At 38.7% G+C, this 22,368-nt stretch overlaps 1 protein-coding gene across 1 annotated transcript in view; it reads left to right on the forward strand.

Moving 5' to 3' along the window:
* Positions 1-18,426, forward strand: part of FBXL17 (F-box and leucine rich repeat protein 17) — a 246,722-nt gene extending 228,296 nt beyond the window's left edge. Inside the window, exons 8-9 of the mRNA XM_053474435.1 lie at positions 7,811-7,953; positions 17,771-18,426. Of these exons, the coding sequence (XP_053330410.1) occupies positions 7,811-7,953; positions 17,771-17,908 (281 nt within the window). The 3' untranslated portion in view covers positions 17,909-18,426. The remainder of the gene's footprint in view (positions 1-7,810; positions 7,954-17,770) is intronic.
* The last annotated feature ends 3,942 nt before the right edge of the window (positions 18,427-22,368 follow it).

Here is a 22,368-nt window from a genome sequence, read left to right on the forward strand (position 1 = left end):
ACAAAGCATAGGCTTATTAAATACCTGATTTCCAAAAAGAAAAGGGATAAATGGAATGTCGGAATGAAAATATTTCCAGATCAACTTAAAGTAGGTTTGTGTAGTTTCATCGGAGAGCTTGAGCATCTTTATGTGCCATTTGTAGTCATCTGGAGGGCATTATCAGTTTTTAATGGAATTGTATGTGAGACATCAATGTAAAACAATAGCCGTACAAATTGGATAATGTTATCGGTGAGATAAACCGTCAAATGGGAATTTGCTTTGTAATAGCATATAGTTTACTGCCCTTTTATTAATATCATATAGTTAGCTGTCTATCTGATTTAACCTTTTCAGTGCCAGATTGACATAAAATCCCAAAAGGGTGGCATTACCTGCCTGGAGCTGTATGTGCTGTCTGGAGGAGATTTTCCAGAGCCTGGCTTAGCTTGGTCTGGCAGGGACATGTTAAGGCTGGTTAGTCTGGGCCAGCAGGATAAATGTGGGAGAGGGCTCGCTAGGTTTTATTTTAAGATTTTATTTTGAGAATGTTTGTTTTCCGCACCTGTAAATAAAAGTCACTGTTTGCTGTAAATACCGTATTTCCTCGATTATAAGACGAGGTTTTTTTCAGAGCAAATACCCCTCAAAGTCTGACTATGAGACGACTAAGATCCAGATCCCCCGCAGCTGCAGGGGATCTGGATCCTCCTGTCTCCCCCCCGCCCCACTTACCGGTACTTCAGAGTCCCCGCTGTGCAGCTGGGGCGATTCACGTAGACAACTTCCGCTGCAGCCGGAATGAGGTGTGGCTAGCAGCGGGGGTTGTCCCTGGCTGTCAAAGATCAGAGTTCCCCGCACCGGTACCGGCGCCGCCACGGGGAACTCTGATCTTTGACAGCCGGGGAATGTCTGCGCGATGCACGCAGACAACCCCCGCTGCTAGCCACGCCTCCTTCCGGCTGCAGCGTGAGTCTACACGCTGCCCCAGCTACATGACAGGAGACTCAGAAGTACCGGTAAGTGTGGTGGGGGGGGTATTAAATGGGGGCATAAGGCATTTCTGGAGGCAGTGTGCTCTGTGAAATGCCTTTTAACACCCTTAATGCCACTCTGCCTCCAGAAATGCCTTTTTAACCCTCTATACGCCACTCTGCCTCCTGAAATGCCTTAAACCTCCCTATATGCCACTCTTCCCCATAATATGCCTTTTAACCCTCTAAGTTCCAGAGTGGCATATAGGGTTAAAAGGCATCTCATGGGGCACAGTGGCATATAGGGTTAAAAGGCATATCATGGGGCACAGTGGCATTTAGAGGGTTAAAAGGCATATCATGGGGCACAGTGGCATATAGGGGGTATAAGGCATTTCTGGGGCAGATGTGCATAACTGGGGGGCAGGTTGAAAAATAGAAGGAAATAAAACCAAAATATTTTTCTCAATCATAGCTTTTATTAAAAAAAATAGTTTACATGAATTAACATTTACTGGTAAAACTTTTTTCCTATAGGGTCGTTATATTCAGGCTTTTTCTTTTTTTTCCTAAATTAATATTAAGATTTGGGGGGGTCGAGCAAATACGGTACGTCGTTCTGAGCCTTTTTGCCCTAAAGGGCTGTGTGTACACACATATGTATATATATATGTATATATATATATATATATATATATATGTATATATATATATATATATATATATATAATGTAGTTTGCACTAGATGTACTAATAGCTAATCTAGTGGGTTGATATTGGTAAGTGCTTGGAAGGTCACCATAGTTATATGTTGCTTAACATTTATGCATACCTGAAAACTTCCCATATCTGGCATCCTGGTTACCTCCTTTATAGAAGGCTGGAAGGGGAAGCAAATAGAGGCAAGAATAACCCCACTTTCAATAAAAGTACCAAAATATTCCTATAGGTACTACACATTTTCCACAGTGATAATGGCCTCTCCAATATGAAGTGGGATGAAAATAGTTTATATTATTCAAGGTCACTTTATACATTGGTATATATTGCGAGCATTAATAAATATATTTTTATTTTATGCATCATATAGTTGGCAAATATAAAACAAATGTTGTTTTCATACTTCATCCAAAGCTTTTCATTCTAAAAGTCCTATGAACAAGTTTTGGTTTTAGCAATAATTTAATTGTATTTTGCACAGTTAAGCAAATCGGTTAACTTAAACTACATTTCTCTCTTTATATAGATATATATATCTATATATATATCTATATATATCTATATATATAGATGTATATATCTATATAGATAGATAGATAGATATACCGTTGTTCCAAATTGCCTTTTCTTTCTGGTTCTTAAAATAAATACAGGTTAAGTCGCAGTATTTCATGTTGAAATATTTCCCTAATTAGATTCACTTTTCCTATCATACAGAATATGGAGTCCTAAGAAAATCCAGGTTCATCTCGAAATCATAAAATGAATGACACTTAGTAGAAAGGTCACAAAGGACAATGCTCAAGGGGAATAAAATCTCCTTTCTATATTTAAAAAAAAATTATTCTTGATATTCTGGGCAGCTTCTTTAATTTTTTTAGTTGTGGTATATTTTATTCATAGCTTATTATTCCTGACTCCATTTTCATGTTCTTTTGATTCATTCATAAATAATAAAGAGCAGAGTTAAAAATAAGATTTGTTTGTTGTGATGATCCAAACAAAAAAAAGTTTTATTTTGCTTTTAGTCCTTGACCAAATTCAGTTTGGTTTTCTATATGCAGTTCCTATTTACTATAATGTAAAGAGCAATATAGTGGATAATTGTAATTTTTACATTTAATGTCCATGGAAAAAAAAGTGTTTTAGTCATTGGCCACTGCAGTAGATTTTATAACATATGTGATTTGTATGTTCTTAAGAAAACTAGTGTTCGAGTTATTTCCTTATGTTTTGTGGCGCTGGGGACAGTATATAGCAGTCAACGATCTTTATATTACGGCAGAATAGGAGATGTTCTGATGCAAAACTTGTAACACTCAAAACACAATATCCCTATGTCGTTACTTTCTTTTGGTCTCAGCAGTTGGTGGGATATTTTGGGTTTTGATATGGAGACCAACATGAAAACAAGTTTGAAACATGAACTTAAGAGTGGAAAATAAAAAAGCATCAACAGATTGCTATCAAAAAGCTATGGTTATGTATGAGCAAATGATTAAAATGCACAATGCTCCTCCACAACTCCTCTCTTTTATGGGGTTTAGGTTATCCCCAACCAGGCATCTGCTAAACGCAGAGAAAGGTTTGATCCGTCTACATTAGAGGAGATCCCCCATGTCTTTATACATGGACTGGATTGACAGAGTGGAAAGGGTTAGGGCTCTTAGCTGAAAGAGCATTGTGGGAGATATATCTCACTCCCTCCTTGACCTTGGGATGCTAATCAGCAACTTCTGTGATTATCATTGTATGTGGTCAGGTATATTTTGGTCCTATGGCGTTTTCCATTTTTTCTGTATTACCCTCTAAAACCAATAAACCTTGATTAAAAAAAAATAAATTAAAATGCAACATGCTCTAAGTGACTGGCAAGAAGTGTAAACGGGACACGGAGTACAAACACACGATTTGCTTAGTAAACTAGGTCCTTTGCGACGGTGATATTATTAAACATGGCAGAATATCTGAAGAATAAACATACAGTTACACTAGTTTTCCATTTATTCCAAAAGGTAGACATAATACGGCCACACATACTTCCTTTGCAGCTTCACCAGAGTTACCGTATTCCGGATTCTATGTTATAAAATATATTCCAGAGAGAGTCAATTAAACAGAGACTTACTAGTGTAGTTGTTTGTTAGTGTCCTGCCCACAAGCTAGCAATCTAGAGACTTTGGGCATAAGAACCCCTCTATAGAAGCACTCTGCTGCACCTTGTGATAGCATTATGTACATTTTGAAATGAAAATAGCCGGATATTCTTCAAAAACAAAAGACATTCAAGTAAAATGATGGCTCGGAGAGAAAAGACTAGGGGCCATCTGCTCCATATGCCTAAAGTATCTTTTCAGCAGGATTGTTCAGTCTTCATTGATCATAATAAGATTAGTTATCTGGACCATTTGGAAGGGATTAGCCCACCGGAAATTAAATTAGCTAGTCTACCCCTAAATTGCATCCTATACTTCACAACCACAACTCACAACCTATTTAACCTGTTTTATAGCATGTTAATGGACGCATTTTACTCATCGCTGTTTTGAACCTAGGGCTTCTTAACTCTAAACAATGCAAGCCCTGAAACATGGATGTCAAATTGGCAGCCCCCCAAGCAAACCGAGTTGTTTTGTTTTTTTTCTTCCTTGTTCTTGTTTCAGGATTCCGAGGCTAATTCTTTTTGAACAATGAGAGATATGTGGTAACGTTGTTTAAATACTTGTCCAATAGACCAGATAATTACCGCTTTTCAGGCTGCCTTGTTTGCAATGGTGCAAACAGCATTACATGCTGAAAACAGATGTTTTATTTCAGTATTAACGTTTTTTGCCAGATCTCTTAGCAAAACTGTGAACACAAAAATTATATTGTTACTTTGTCAATTTGCTAATTAAAAATCCTTATTTAGGGCCAACAGTTTGCATAGCATTGGCACTCCATACTAATGGAGTTAAAATTCAATCATTTAAAAGACAAAGCAGCAGTGTATGGTCTTGTCCATGTCTGGATATAAAACAAGCATTTAGGACAAATTAGTAATAATACATTCTTAGTGTGTCAAATAAAGGTGTTTTACACATGGAATTAGTTTCAGAATCTTTAATATATTTAATTATATCACACAAACGTGACAGGAGAGCACCTTGATCTATACATTGCTCTGCTTTAACCACCATAAGGTAATTAATAAGTCTGTTTTTATATGTCATCTCACCCGTTCCTTTCTTTCTAAGGCAAAGTGCCTGGCAAGGGCACTGTTGGTACTGAATTCATATTTAATATATCATTAACTAGCAGCCCTTTGTGAAATAGATCTTTTATAAAAAGTCTGCTGTGCTCACTATCTGGAAAATGATCTCTTCCACTTGAGACTTTGTCATTTTTAGTTTATGTTAAACATTCAAAATCATCATTACTTTGTACTAGGTGAATGCAAAGCAAATGTATGGTTCAATAGAAGATGATTGTAAGTGAGTTTATACTGTCCTGCGCTTGTAAAATCACCACGTGCATTTCCATGCGCATTCTACAATGGTGATCAATAAAATTCCATTAATGTTACAATAAATAATAAAGAAACATTGAATACACGTCACGGTTGATCTATACATTTGCTTTCAGTTCTGCCACCCCACCAAATGCAGGTGTCTATGTTCTGCAGTCTCATGTAAGGAGTCCCTTTTAGCTAGTTCTTCATTTACAACATATAGCTTGCAGGTAATGTCTAAAACATGAGGACAGTTGCCCCAACTTCTTAGTGGGCAAACCTGTTAAATTAATGTGAGATCTATTATATATATAAACTAACACTGCACCCCCTAAATCTAATTCTATATAGAGGCTTCAGTGTTAACCGAATGCTGACCAAGTTGCCACCTTGTGGTGAAATAGAAATCACAGCTGATTGAATTATAAGTTCCTCTGACTAACACTGCAAAGAGGAAAGACTTCATGTGTTTTTAATATAAAAAATGTGCCTTTTGCAGGCAGAATGTTGGAAAATGCCTTTTAGCACCAAGGTCTTTTGGATGACTGTGTGCTTTATTACCTAAAATATTATTTCAGACAATTGTGTATTATGGCTGTTAACGCTTTCCATGCAAAAATATTCTCCCCTTTCTGGCAGTGTCAGGGCTAGACCGTAATGCACGCACCTAGACTGATGATGTGTCTTGGATAAAATATTGAGTTTCTTGCTACTACAATCAGTAGCTAATCAGTGTAAGGATTTAACTGTTAGAGGGCAAGAAGAATGAGTGACGTGTTGTTCCACTTCTCATTATGTTCAGCCCACTGACTCGGCGGGTTATATCTAAACCCTTTTAATGTGTCTGTATTGCTGATTATATGTGTAGATTTACCCTTAATGTGCCAGAGATTACTTTAACTTGCATGAGAGGCTCAGTGGGTTAGAATGAAGTGCAGTCCCACTGATTCAGCTCCTTGGTGAGAAATACATAGCCATGTAACATTAGACAGGATTCACCAACTTTGGGGTACTTTAACGTAGTGGCGGGTTGAGCAATATATGGCCATATAGTTTGACGGCTATGCTATAAATGCAAAGCAAGATTTTTTTTACCCTTTGTAGGACTATTTGGAATCTTAGTTCTGTTTTGATATCTTTCATGCACCTCATATCTTTCCGCTGAGTCTTGTATTAAATTAAGGCGTCACCTGTTGCTATGTGAATTCATACGCTAGCTTGGTGTAGAACCGTGGCACTATTATTCCTTAGCTCAGATCTGACTCAACATTCAAGAAAATATGGCCATTATGAATTGGGAATCCACCTTTGTACCTATAATATAACAATCTTCTACGGAAAACGCAAAACAACCTATGAAACGTTTAGTTACATTCTATATAAAACCACAGCCGAAGAGTTAACTAAGATATATTACATTATGAGGATATAGACATTAGCACCGGTTTTACACATCTTGGTTCTTAAAGGTTAAATCATTCACAAATAGGGTTTTTTTTTTTTTTTTTTTTTGCATAAAATCTGCACTAAAAATATCATCGCATGGAGGCAACCAAGTGTGCCATATTTCAAGGGCATTTTTCACTCGTAATGAGCAGTCACAAAATTTGATTTAATAAATGCTATTTCAACCTTAAGTACCTTGGATATCTAATATTCTGCAAGTAGTGCTTTTCCTGGCCCCTCAACGAAACTCCTCAATTGCTAATGAGATCTTTTTAAGAAATGACATGCTTTGCAAATTGTAACAAAGACGAATTTACGGAAATTGACATGGGCAATTATAGAACAAGGTTAATGATCGTACTCCGAAAGTGAACGAGTTTAATGTTTCTGATATATACTGATTATATCAAATTATAAAGCACCATAAGATCTCACGTCATCACTCTCGCCATGCAATTATACATCTGTTCGTCTCATTATCTGTCTATTTATCTCGATGCCTACAGTATATATATGCATGTATTTGCCTATCTGTGTGGACATCTATCTTTGTGATACCCTGTATCCGTTTTGATTTTCTCCTTATTGTGGATTTCGTTAACGTTAAATGATTACCTTATTTTCTCATCTGGTTATGTTTAGTAGAAACAATATCTGCTTTTTTCCCCTCCACATTTAGCCTAAAAAGACAGGAATGCCTTAAACAAGATGCTAATTCCTTTAATGCTTGAGGGCCTTACACGGCTATGTAGACATTATTCATTCAGTCTAGAATGGGTTAATCAATTTGTCATACTTAAGTACTTAAAGCTTTAAGCTCGTATGTAACATTGGATCCCACTGTGTAGCCAGAATGTTTTTTGTTTTTTTTTGCATACATTACTAATGGTTGCCTTTCATTTCTTCTAGTGATTGACACAACATGCCCTTGAAGTTCTTATTTTTGTAATATAATATTGCACATTTGAAGCTATAATTATAGAATTCACCTCCAGATATTTACTTACATTAGGTACTTCTTTATCTTCTGCTATTTGCGCTGACTCAAAATATACAGAAATTTAGTCGTTTTTAATTTCTTTTTATATTTTCATAAATATACACTGTGTGTATTAGAAATAAATTATTGTAATTGTGCATGTGCTTTAGTCATTGAAACTTGGATTACTGATTTCTCATCTGCCCCGTGTATCCACAGCTTTGATAGCCATTGGGCGGTACAGCGCGACTATAGAGACGGTGGATGTTGGATGGTGCAAGGAGATCACGGATCGGGGGGCCACACTGATTGCCCAAAGTAGTAAATCCATCCTCTATCTGGGTTTGATGAGATGCGATAAGGTAAGACGGTGGTAAAACAACATTGTATTGTATATGTATAGATTATATATAATAATATAGCACCGGTACTTCAGATCCTTCACACGCCGTTCTACAAGAAGAACAAAGAGACACATGTATAGATTGCACACTTTGATCTGTAAACAGAAAAGTAGATTGATAAAAATAATGATACATATTTGGACTGATGGGTTGATGCATTAACAGTTACAGGCATAAGTACACAGAGGCATTGATTGAACTAGGCAGGATAGACTGATAGATGCGCGAGTGTGAGAGTTATACAGGAATATTGACATTTAAAGACATCTTATTAAAAATAGCTTGGTGACAGTACCGTTTTTTTTCTTAACTCTTTCATTGTCATGAGCAGCATTTTCTAAACTAAAAAGAAAACAGAATACAACTTTTAGGAGTCTCTGTCATCTGCCAAGTGAATAATTATAATTCAACGAGATAATGGGCTGTATATGTTGATCCCAAATATGCTTTCTTCCACTGTTTATGGATTTGTATACTGAGAAATAGCTCATCACTAAGATCAATATACTTCAGCTTTTTAATGCCACATATACTGTCACTCTGGCATAGAGTTGCCATTGGCCTCGGACTGCTGGCCCGCGCATGCTATGCGATGTGTGCGATGTATAACTGAGAAACTAATTCCATTCTGGAAATGCCACAGCTGGGCCAAAGAATGAATAGCAAAGTAAACCAAAGCCAACATTTTTCATGACTGCATAATTAATGTGCATTTTCAAGACAAATCCTATCGCTAGGTGAAGTGCTGTAAAAGAGCAAACTCAAAAAATGCCTTTACTATACATGCTGAATGCTCTCCACCGAGGGGTTTTCGTTAAAAAAGTGGTATATTCAATATGTGCATTCAACTTCCTGAATCCATTTTGTGTTATAAAAAGCCAACACTGGTAAATTTATAACCAAGAAGAGCCAAGCTGTCCTGGTATAATACATATAGCGCAGTCAAGGTACTCTAAAGAAATCTGATAGAATTAACTATCCATTATACATGGCCAGCAAAGCTTTTCCTGCAGCAGAAGCTCACTGGGCTTGGCCCTTCATAATGTACTTTCCTGCCAACACCCTCTTTAGTGAATAAACCCTTAGGCTAACTAGCCACATGTAGATAGAAAGGCAAGTACTGATTTGATTGCGTTACAGGATGTTTGTTGGCCCCTGCTAATGATCATCAATAGAATTGTACACCATGTGAGATTACTCATACGATTTTAATGTGCTACTATCAATATTTTTCTTTTTTCGGTTTTATACCAGCGAGCAGAGAATATAAATGTTTGACAAAAAAAACAATTAAGTTAGCAAATTAGCCAAAGAACATCAAAACGTCATTGCAGAGATATATGGGAGTAATTAAAGAACAACAAATATTACCATAAAAAGAAGATATCTATACTTTTAGCTATGATAATCTCCGCGCTGCTGTGTAATTTGTACCATAATTCTTAGTAGGTTTCACTTGTGTATTTCAGCTTTATTAAGGTCGCTTTCCACCTTGTTTTATAACCATTTGCAAAATGTGTTTATAGGGAAAATAAGACTGGAGACGCACACAAGTGACAGTAAAACCAGGGGCCTATAGCATGGACTGGTTTATTAATGATTAATATTTTTTATTTGTTCATTATAGACAATTTAATCCTAAAGAATCTAGTCACACCTGGTTAAGAATGTAACTTTACGTCTATAACCACCGGCATAAATACAGGAATTAATGTCTAATGGCTTATGAAGTGATTACTATACTTGGGAACTCTCCGGGTTTGACTCGGAGTCTCTGGGTGAAGCGCTGGAAAGCAGTGTTTGATCTCCCCTGCCTACTCCTGACCTGACTAATTTAAGGAAGTCTGAGGATAGCCTTGTCCACTCCTGGCTAGAATTGGCCATGCCCCATTGTGCATTTAGCCCCATCTCCACATGAAGCCACTCCGCAAAAGGCGAAGAGCTCTGGGTCACCTACCCTGAAAAATTACCCCATGTGGTGATTACCCAGCCATGTCAATCACTAGTCATTAAGAAAGGTTCTATGCCCTCAGAAGACCAAATCTCAAAACCGGATTCCATTTGGGTCACCAAGAACAGATTAGTCCTCTGTCTATGCGAACAAGTAAATGCAGATGGGTTTGGAAAAACAATAGATGGCCTCCACAATCAAGATATTCAGGTATCACCAGGTCCCCAGTTTTTATGACCATATGCTGTTCTTTATGGAACCCTGGACAATTTTGTGAAAATTGACAATTGTAGCACTTTACATAGCCCCTCTCTGGGGTAAAATAAAATGTGTTGAATATACTAGAAACAGTAGAAATCCAATTTAAATATCAACTTTACTTTTTCATTTAGAATAACTTTCACATGCAGTCAAACAGTTTAAAAATAGTTGCAGGGCAATATATCAAATGAATAATCATGCCTTTCACTAGTGGTTAAATCACTAAGTCTTTCCCATCACAAATACTGTAAATAGGTGGTATTTTCCCTCACAGCTTGTCATTATATTTCTTAGACACGTAACAGGTGGAAAAGAGAATTAAAGGTTTCCTCAAACAGGGAGGATTTATATGTCCCTCGGTGATGAGTCTGTTTTAAGCGGATCCTGCTAGCAGCAACCTATTCCGGCAGAAACAGCTCTCAGAATGTAATACAGCCAACAAATCCAAGAGGTCTACGTACCCTGTCAAAGAAACCTTAGCTGGCTGTACTCATGTTACCCACCTAATGGGTAACTGAGCTAACATGCATCATGTGTATACATAAAATATTTATTAAGCTCTGCTAACATGACCTGTGAGGCTACCTTGTATTCAGAGCATCATTTAGCATGATGTTTCTCAGTGTATTCAAAGGGCTGGTCGACTTATTGATGCTTCATAAATAATGTAAACTTCACTTAGTGGTTACAAAATTGTGCATGTGGTGAGATTCTTAGTGGGGATATATCCTGCCATTACTGCCTCTTTTTTAATATGGGGCAGTAGACTCAACACTAGGCTAGAAACATTATAACTCCAAATCCCTTCTTCATGGCAACTTCCCAAATGGAAACTTTTACAGTCATCTTAACTCGACATTTGCAAAAGTTAGAGCCTATAACATAGACCGTTTATCCACAACGCAACCTAGGCATGCGCCCTTGGATGGTCTCCCATGGACCACAACAAGTATCAATGGGTCATACATGGTCGTGTGACCCTCATATTGTGAAATTGTAAAGCTGTATGGATAGTGCTAAGTTTATGATTGGTAGGAGGGCTTTGACTTTCCTTATATATTATGCAATTAAAATATTGTATGCATATTAACCGTTTTTATTCATTGATTGATTGCATACACATCCCTTCTGCATAATTGTTGTAGGGATTCACTGCTTTATGTGCATATGGGCTCGGGTAAGAGTTGACAATGTTTTAGCTTCATGTCAGCACTAACAGCCTAGGGATATAAGGCTAAGGTTTCATAACTAAAACCTGTTTATTGATGGCATAATGCAGTTGTGAAAGATTTAAAAAAGAATCGGACAAAAAAATGAACTCTGAGTGCTTCAGGGTGGGCTGGTAAGTGCCCCCTGGGCTGGTCGAAATTCTGTAAACCGGGTCGCTCCAAATCCAGTGTACAATCTGCTTTAAAGACAGACTCGGTTCATAGAAGGGGATGTGAGTTGTATTAAGAAGCATAACGGTTTGTACGTTTTTAGGATTAATAATGTATATAATAAGGTAACACCCCAATATTTTGAGGCCATCAGTGGGGTCAGGGGCGTAACTAGAAACCTCAGGGTCCCGGTGCGAGAATCTATTAAGGGCCACCCCCAACCCATCTATCCCTTTCTCACAATCTACCCTCTCCCTCCCTACCCCCCCTTCTCACGATCTACCCTCTCCCTCACTACCCCCATTCTCACGATCTACCCTCTCCCTCCCTACCCCCCTTCTCACGATCTACCCTCACTTACCGTCAACTCCTGTGTTGGGGAGCGTGAGGCGTTTGTCTCGGGTGCCGGCGCTTCACTGCTGAGCGCCGGCATGAGACGTCATATGCCGGCGCTCAGCGTGAAGCGCCGGCACCCGAGACAAACGCCTCACGCTCCCAACACTGCACTCTGGGCAGCGCTGAGGCAGGCGGCAGCAGCGGCGACGGCGGCGGGGAGCGGAGGCATCCTGGATTTCTGTCAGTCAGGGGGGCCCAAGAGTTGCCGAGCGGTCGTTTTCAGCACCCCTTGGGCCCACCCTGACTGGCAGAACTCCAGGGCCCGGTCACAGTCGCGACCCCTGCGACCCCGGTAGTTCCGCCATCAGAGTGGGGACTATCAGTCATTAAAGCAGAATGCCAGGATACAATGTCATATCCAAATGTTCTCCTTTGAGGTGCAGAAGCTTAAACCTCCTTCGATTCTGCAGTTTGATGGTGTGGTTTGGGGGGTTCTCTAATCTCCCCTGCTGACCCATGATAACCATTGCCAGCTAACGCAGGGCGATGGCCAAACTGTATAACTATACATTGGTATACTGGTTGGAGTACGTGATACATGACTACTATAATAACCATGATTTGCTGTATAGAAATAATGGATCTGTTTGTTAATGAATTGGTTCCTGGAATTAAGGGATGTCTAAATTAACTGTACATAGTTTACACAGCTCTGGCACTCGATACATTAGAACACAATAAAATAAGTGTTCGCTGTGCATTTAATAAGACTAAAAGCTCACATTCATTACATTTCAGTTCCCAGTTAAAGTTGTTGCTATGTAAGAGATATCCCCACTTGCTTGCCTGCTTTTTTCTTCTGTTTTATTTTAATGATGTTAAAGCGATTGATGTAATGAAAGATGTGGTATTTGTTAAAAGCTAATGTTTCACCCACGTTTGAGATCCCTGTATATTAGTGGCACCACTCCATGTGCCGGCCTCAGCCCACCCGCTTCTTACTTATGTTGCTTTTTCTTTTTGCAACATTATCAGCTTCTAAATGAAAGCCTAGTTATTCTGATTATGCCTCTCAGAATTCTCATTCGCTCTCTCACATTGAGCCTAGTAGATATCAGATAGATCTATTCACCCAGCACTTATAAATCAATCTGTATTCTTAGCTTGGAGAGAAGGCTCTGCAGACGTTATGGATAATACTTTCCCGTCTGCACGCCATGTTACATCTTCCCCCTCTGTTACAGACACATCGTGGAAGATGGTTGTGTTAGTCGGGTGATATAAATGCAAATCATGAGTATTTCATTATGTGACGCAATACCCTTTCATTGGCCTCACATTTAGTTTTTAGGAGAAGCTTTGGTGATCATCAAAGTCCCTTTATAAGCCCAAAACAGAAGTTTTCTTGACCATATACTGCCAGGGGAATGTGGACAACACTTTGTAAAACGCCACACTGTTCCTAACGAAAACTACGTCAGAAAACCAGCTACGGAAAGTTCCTCCTTCCGACGGTTTCCAGCTAGCTGAAAACACAAACTGGACAGTTTTTGCTAAAATGGTTGTTGCAAAGTGGGTTTTTTTTGTAGGTAATCTGTCCTTGTTACATTTATACAGGAAGTCACTGAATAACGCTAAAATGATGTCAGGCACAATGTTTTATTGGACATAATGTGGGATTAATATATAGAGGAGGCATAGAGGGATATGGTGAGTAATGGCAGAACGCAGCCAAGAGGAAGCTGGAATCTGACATCAGATTACATCCAGATATGCAGACACAGCAGAAAACTATATACACGTACATCCCTTCTGCTAACACCTCTACACGTCCAGGAAGGTAAATGAAACTGGGCTTAGCCGGGCCCAGACCCCCCAGCCAGCAACAATAATTCAGAGTAATGAAATCTGTTGGCCTGAATGCCAATGACTACCAGATGATTGATGCTTCGTGCTGCGATGTAACCATTTGCTTGCCCTGCTACACAGCAAACACCAGGAATGTTCGTTGAAGGGCTGTGGCTGTTACGTGTAACTGTTGCACCGGGTAACTCTGATCTGAATCTTAATTTCCACGCAAGTCATGTAACCCTTAGCTTATGGTGCTATACTGAAAAGAACACACCTATAAAAACGGTTTCTTCATAAATGTAACTTAGCACGTAATATTATCCCAGTGCACATCACTGCGGAATATGATAGTACTATATAAAACAATAGAAAATAATGTTTTGATTAAATATGGAGAATATTAGACTGTTCCAATTCAATCAGGCTATTGCATTAATTCTCGGTGTACATTCTGCACAGGGTTTCATTTACTGGATATGGTTGATGTCAAACCCAGTTCTTATATATAATTATTTAAAAAAACCTTAATTTATTAAGCATAGTTTTTTTTTTTGCTATTTCTAAATGCTGAAATTATTGCGAATCAGCTTTGGTATGAACAGTTGGGGTTAAAACATACATAGTCCCCCTCCAGTATATTTACAAACTGAAATCAGCTTGCTGTATGTTGGGTCATAGCGTGCCTCTTGTAATATCTCTTTGAACCAAGATTCCATAATACAAAAAAACAGCATATGAGCTCAATGTGTTGTAGTTCCAAGGAGCTTAAAGACATTGCAGACTTGAAAACACGCAAGAAAGAAATTAGATTTAAAAAACATATAGCGAAAAATAGATCTCAAATCGTTATTACTATGATACTCTTTATGACCAAACCTCAGTGGAATTTCTTTGATATAAAGTTGACATGAATTAGAATTTCACAAACGTCTAGAGTCCTCCAGGAAAAGATCAGAGAAGATTCTGCTCTGGGTGAAGGCCTCCTCTGTTTGAATCCATTGATTATCTAACTGCCTTCGGGCAACAGGACACAGCAGAGGCAGAGTTATTGATCCAAATGATGAAAATAAAATGAATTCATTTCTCATCAAACTGGTTTTGTTACAGCACTTTTTTTTTTCCAACTCCACATAGTTACCAGCATGGCGGAAGTCTTCACTGCCTACAATACATACCATTTTGTGGGTATTTTTCGTGATAAATGCGAAATGTCAGCCTCGTGGATGACGTGCTTGTAATCTCTATGTCTTGAAAGCTTGAAAAACTGTATCCTCTGTAGACCATTGTGCCCTTTCTTACATCTGCATCGGGGACGCTATCGTTCCAGATTTTTCCATTATACACGGTATTATTAATTATTACAGTAAAAGAAATCCAGTGCATTGAACACGAAATGTCTTAAAATACATTACACCAAGTTATCTTATTGTAAAATGCTCTTCTAATACCAATGAGTCACCAAAAAACCACATTTATAATTATGTTCCAAATCTCCAGTTATACAGTGTCTCCAATCTAAGGAACTATTAGTTCATTAGTGGAGCTCAGTCCTCTTATGGTATTAATTAATACTGTTTGGTATTTATTTGATTATATTGATCTTTGGTTGACATTTGGCGATTGAATACAGCTCGAGGAAATGTTTTGCTCATGTAATGGTAATGATACAGTTTAACATGAAATAATGATTTCAGCATAGAAAGGGTAAGTGCAAATTAATGATTTCAGTGCAGACTGCACAAGACTTTAATAAATGAGATGAGTCCTAAGGTGCATGCTGCAGGTTTTAATGGGATTTTAAAAGAGGAAGCCAGAAGAAACTCCATACTCAATAAAGCTATGGTGAATTAGAAAGCTGTATTTCTGTTTATATCATTATGAATGAAGCATTGTTTATTTTAAGGCAAACTGTGATCCATTACATGATATAATGGTAAGAATACAATTTCCCCATATGTGCCGAATCAAACTGGAATTTAATAAAATTAACACAAATGTATTTTTCTTAAGAGCCCTCACAATTTTAATTTTAATACAAATCCTGTGAGGGTGACAGCAAATAGTATATAGCAGGTTAGGCACACATATGAAGAGGTTACATCATTATATGATTATACTAAAGAAAGCAAGTGTAGGTAAAAAATACAAATTTGCCAACCTATTTGCCCCACTGGTGAACCTGCTCCTGAGAGCTGCAAATCTCATTCCCCCAGATCATCTTTCTGGCTGAAGATAATAGGAATTCTAGTTCACGTCTCCTTCAGCACACCAAGACATTTTGGACAATGCTATGCTTCCAACTTTGTGGGAACAGTTTGAGGAAGACCATTTTCGATTCCAGCATGACTGTGACCCAGTGCCCAAAGCAAGCAAAGACCATAAAGAGTTTGATCTGGAAGAACTTGACCGTCCCGCACAGAGCCCTGACCTCAACCCCATCGAACACAGTTTGGATGAACTGGAATGGAGATTGCGAGCCAGGCCTTCTCATCCAACATCAGTGCCTGACCTCACAAATGCTTTACTGGATAAGGGGCAAAATTTCCCACAATAGATTTCCAAAATCTTATGGAAAATCCTTCCCCGAAGGAAGCCAAAGCCACAGAATCTAGCCTCTTCCTTTTAGACTTCTGCCCCACAAAAAAAACAATGATCATGTATTTGCATGTAACCAGTCTCTTGATGGGTTAATATGTTGGTAGGGTGCATATTGTATGTATCCCTCTTCCTTGTGATGCTATCCAGTTACCGTAGCCGATCTAGTAAATAACAAACCTGTGTGTGTTTAGTTCAGTATTTATGGCTATCATTTAGTGAGCCTGCAAAGTAAAGGAAATGTCACTTTGGAAATTGCTAAGACAAAAGCCGATATCAATCAAGCATTGATCTCCTGCACAGCATTCACACTCTGAACGTGTTAGTAATTTCAGTAATTATTGTAGCGGAGAACAGAAGTCTTAGATTTATCCACATGCATTTCACTGCCGTTTGTATACGGGTTTCTTAAGACACGTAGAGAACAAATAGGACGTAACATGCAAACGTGGCATTTAGATGCATAATGTCTAGTAGCACAGACAGACCAAACAAACTTTTTATTGTTTTATCTTTGTTTATTTTAAGTTCTGACACATCACTTTCTGGGAGATAGTAAATTGTTTTTCCCATGTCTGGATATTCTCTGTCTAGGAAATACTCTAATAACTATTCTGATAATACATCATAGTCATCTCCATCGTGTGACCTTGAGCTACCTTGAGAATAAGTGATTGGCTTATAACATTTTAACATGATAATGTGTCTGCATTTATTTTGCCCTTTAGTTTTATCTTAGAGGACTGGTTTTTATATGTACCAACGCTTTAGCTTGGTTTTCACCAACTGTCATAATTTATTTCTATTTTTTTCACGTAAGATGTGAAATCGGCGCTAAAGACAGAACATTCCGGTTGGCCTTTAGCAACCTGAAGAAAACAAGTATTTAATAAAGCCTGCACTAGCCATGTTATACTTTATTAAGAGTATGCATGTAACTGGGATAGGATCATTGGAATAGCACCCCTGCCCTTACATACATGAACTTGTCTTTAATGTTAGGAAGTATAGGAAGGTAACTACATTTTCACAGATTCCATTTATTGCATCTTATTTCTTAGCGGCACAATAACATAAGTACTGTGTATTTATAACGCATGCTGTTCTGCACCGTTACCGCTGCTGAATCAATGCATCTGCACGTGGGCATGCACAGGTTAACGAGCCACTTCTGCTTTTGGGATGACGGCATTCTGTTGCCTACAATTAAGATGATTTGATAAAGAGCTTAACATAAAGTATCATGTATTTTGTAATTTTATCTGCAGCTTGTTACCGTAGAATAGAAATCTCCTATATTTATTATAGATAATAAATATTTTATTGTTTGTTCCCTTTTTGGATGGTAAATTCAAGTTAAATAGAAAGATGTACTCACAAGGGTTTAATTTTGTCTTTTCAGGTGAATGAGGCCACCGTGGAACAGCTGGTTCAGCAGTATCCCCATATCACTTTTAGCACCGTCCTCCAGGATTGCAAGAGGACATTAGAAAGAGCCTACCAGATGGGATGGACACCAAATGCATCTTCAGCATCATAACTGATGGGATATAAATATGATGTACAGAGTAGCCCAAGGAAAATACTGGTTTAAGGCTCATAATTTGAGAATCTTTAGCGCTGCTCTTATTTTTGACTATTATTGTTATTTTAAATATATCAGTCATCTTCACTGAAGTCAGTCGTGACCTGAAGAGAATGGTCTGGAGGTACATTCTGGAAGAGACTGTAGTAGCTTTGTTCAGTTATTGTTAAAATGGTTGGATATAATGTGTGCTCAAGTTTGTTGGATTTTATGATATTTTGGGTCTTTGTGGTTTAACTTTTTTGTTAGTTGAGCCTTTTCAGTGCCAGGTGCGTGTGGTAAATGAACATACAAAAGTGCTGCAGTAACCTAACAATGAAGGTTTCTTGAGACAGATGTTCACTAAACACTTCCCATTGTTGCAGCGTTTTGGAAGTGGCATGGTGTGGCGGGGCTCTGCATATACGATACCACAGATGTTAAGAAAAAGAACTTTGTCATCTGCTCAACTTACCTGATGCAGACAAGGCTTATTCAAAAATAAAAGAAATTTTGGGGAAATTCCATTTGTTCTCCGTATAATATGGTATCACGTGTACCCCTGTGGATATATGATCCTTACCGACACTATTTTCACTTTGTTGTGATTATAAGGGATTGTTATCTTGCAGAATAAAGTATTCAGCCTGTAGTAAAGTGTCACACCATGTAATATGGATAGAAAAAAACAGGTCTTATTTAGCTTCTGTCACTGAGATTAATGGCATAAATGTGACAGTTTCTTGTACCGGGAGCAGTTTTTAGGTTGTATGACATAGTTTGAAGACATTGTTTTCCTACTTTTGTTCAGATTGGATCTGCATTAATATTTCACTAGATAGATGTATACATAAAGTGAGAGGAGAAGAATGCAGTGTGGAAATACAAGAATATATTTACAGAAATTAAACATTTTTTTATTTGCGTTTTTTCAGTTCAGAAACTGTAACTATAAAACATTATGGGGGAAATGACCCATTGCCATTTCTGGCCCCTTGTTAATACCCTTTTTAAATAATGGAGCAGTCGTCTTAGTGATAATCACTTTGTCCCAAATAGAATACTGAATTTGTGATTATTTGATATATTAGGGCATCTTTGAAGGATACATAAGAACTTTGCTAGTTTTTGCTAGTTTCATCTCTATTCCAAAGGAAGACCACTGTGTCTTACGTTGTCACTGTGGGCTATCCCATTATTCTGAAAAAGACTCCAAGTACCATGTGTTCTCCTTTCCTGGATGCTCCTTGGAGTGAAAACAATGCTGTTTGCTGTTCAGATGTCGACATTTACTATCAAAATTGAAATGTCAGCCCAATATCATAAACGTCACATAAATAATTTACAATTACATTTTTTTGAAGTAGACATTTTTGCTTCCATCCTATCTGTAGGAATTATTACAATTAAACTTGAAATATTAGAATAGCATGAAGAATTGTAATGCTAAGCGCAACCTTTGTATTTTTTTCTTCAATAAAGACCAGTGGTGATATCGTTTTAATGAGAAAAAGAATGTTTCTTCTTACATTATAATCTGCTATAAAATTAGACTATATTTAATGAGTGTTACGTTGCAGAAGAATATATGTTAGCAAGTTTTTGGCAAGGTCTCAGTTGTCTACTTCCTTTTTTTCTTCTTATGTTTAAACATGTTGAATGATCCGTCTAAGTTCATAAAACTGAAATCCCAATAATAATTTTCCAGTGAGTCCCTCAAAATAATAAACTGCTAGGGTAAAGATAGTATTTCTTGGATAGCATTCTAGCCACATTACACTGATCGTACATGATGTCATGGCATGGTAACTCTAATCATCTACTTTTATATTCACCCTTTGCGAGAGTTACATTTTTAAACCTAAAATATTCCCACTTCATTTTTAGATGGGTTCAAAAGTTTGGTTATGAACGCCAGAGGTGAATTCTTTAAGGTGGGAGGTCAAACAGATATCTTAAGACATTTTCATGGTATTTTGTAAAACTATCATATATTTTATTATAAGAAATCACCAAAGTGTCTTAGTATCATAAAAGTCACTCAGATGGTATAGAATGGCAGTCTTATTCACTTAAGATCCACTTCAACCAGATATGCAGCTGATTTATATTGGTTGGGGGCTGCCCTAAAGCTGGCACAGCTTACCCTCACAACCAGGGGCGTAACTAGAAACTGCAGAGCTCTAGTGTGAAAATTACTCCAGGGCCCCCTAACTTCACCAAGCAACATGTCCCACTGTGCCACCTTTGCCCCAAACAGCTTGTGAGTACCTCCTTTGCCCCAAACAGCTTATCAGTGCCCCTAAACAGCCTGCATATGCCATTTTTGCTCCAGCTTATCACAGCCCCCAAGTAGCTTGTCTATGTCACCATTGCCCCTTGGCTCCCCCCTGCAACATACACTATCGCACACATGTAAACACACTTACAAAAAGTTACGCATGCTAACATACACACACTTACTCATCCTCATTAACACACACATTCCCTCCTCTCACACCACTCATGCAAACACACGCTCTCACACCACTTACACATACATGCTCACACTTATGTATCTACATACATGCTCACATACACGTATACACGGACATGCATGGTCACATACACTTATACATACGTACATGCTCACATAGACATGCATGATCACATACCCTTGTACACCCACATCCATGATCACATACACTTATACACCCATACCTATGCTCACATACACGTATACATAGACATGCATACAAACATACATACTCCTGGCACAGTCCAGGTGGAAATGCTCGATTTGGACAACATTTTCTTTTTGCCATGTATTCCAACAACAAATTGTGTTTTTAGAGGGTTTGTTTAAATTGGAAATGAAATGGGGGGGGGGGTTCCAAAGGAGAAGGTCTCTGGTACCTTCAGAACTCATCTTTCACTTACAAAAGCACCATCTCAAAGTTTATGAAGAGATCCAGACTCGATTTTGCACTTCAGGACCATGAGCAACAGCAGCACTGCAGCCATGGACACACACATCCAGCAGCATGCTATGAGACTACATTGCTAAGGGAGATAAGGCAGCAGCAGCAGCAGTAGTAGTATGGCACTGGGTAGACACTCACAAATACACACATCCCGCCCCAGGGTAAAGGGCACTGAATTTCCCTCAAACATATATACCGTATTGGCTCGGATATAGTTTATAAAAGTTTGGTACCTTTTTAATAGACATGCTGCCACTCTTCCCGCCCCCGAGATATGCTGCCACTCTGTCCCCCTCCCCGAGATATGCTGCCACTCTGCCCCCCCAGAGATATGGTGCCACTGCCCCCCCCCGAGATATGCTGCCACTGTCCCCCCCCCGAGATATGCTGCCACTGCCCCCCCGAGATATGCTGCCACTCTGCCCCCCCCACGCGTATTGCGTAGATGTCCCCCACCGGCCCCGCAAGACACCCGGGAGTCTGCTCTGGTAAGTCTTGGGGGCAGAGGTAAAACGCATCGTGCTGCGGCAATGCGCGTAAACAACCTCCGCTGCCGGCACGTCTGCAGGATGTGCTTTAATAATCTCCCTTGCCTGGACTCCCCCCGTGGGAATTCCCGGCAAGGGAGATTGTTAAAGCACATCGTGCAGACGTGCCGGCAGCGGAGGCTGTTTACGCGCATCGCTGATGCCGGTGAACGTCCGCACGATGCGCTTAGACAACCTCCCGTGCCGGCACTCCCCCCGTGGAAAGTGCTGGCAGGGGAGGCTGTCTGAGCGTATCAGAGAGTAGTAGGAGGGTATCCTAACCCTGCTGCCTGCCCGGCGCCCGGAACTGCATGTTCCGGCCGTCGGGCGCTAGACCCCGAATATAGGCCGCACCCCCACTTTAAAGACTTAAAGGGGGGGGGGGAAGTGCGGCCTATATTCGAGCCAATACGGTATTATGAGAGGAGTCTTAGTCTTCATGGTATTATCTCTATTTCTTGTACCTGAGCTGTTTGTGATCATTTTCTTCTGTACAGACTACAAATACCACTTCCAGAAAATAAATTCTCCTAATCCCTAAAAATGTCAGTTTAAAGAGATATTTAATTACATTGAATGCTGTTTCATTATATACAAATGTATCGAAAATGACCTATTACAGTTTAGCCATCTAATCATAAATTATTCTTTAGTAAAACTCAAGAGAACAACCCATGAGTAATTCACTGGTGTTTTAAGTTACTTTCCTGATTTTCAATTAGAATATTAAAAAATAAAAAAAAAGTATGTGACAGAAACCCCCCCATAGTTTATGCAGTTTGTAAAAATACAAACCCTTTTAAAGTGCTGCTAAAAATTGTTGTTAAAAAAAAAAAACCACACATTTGCATTGAGCACAATTATCACACCGGAAGCAATCAAGTAATCTTGGATAATGTGTAGGATTACGTGAAAGCAAGACATTAATGTGTGCTAAACAATCATC

Source organism: Spea bombifrons, chromosome 1 (genome assembly GCF_027358695.1).
Source record: "Spea bombifrons isolate aSpeBom1 chromosome 1, aSpeBom1.2.pri, whole genome shotgun sequence".
Taxonomy (NCBI): Eukaryota; Metazoa; Chordata; class Amphibia; order Anura; family Pelobatidae; genus Spea; species Spea bombifrons.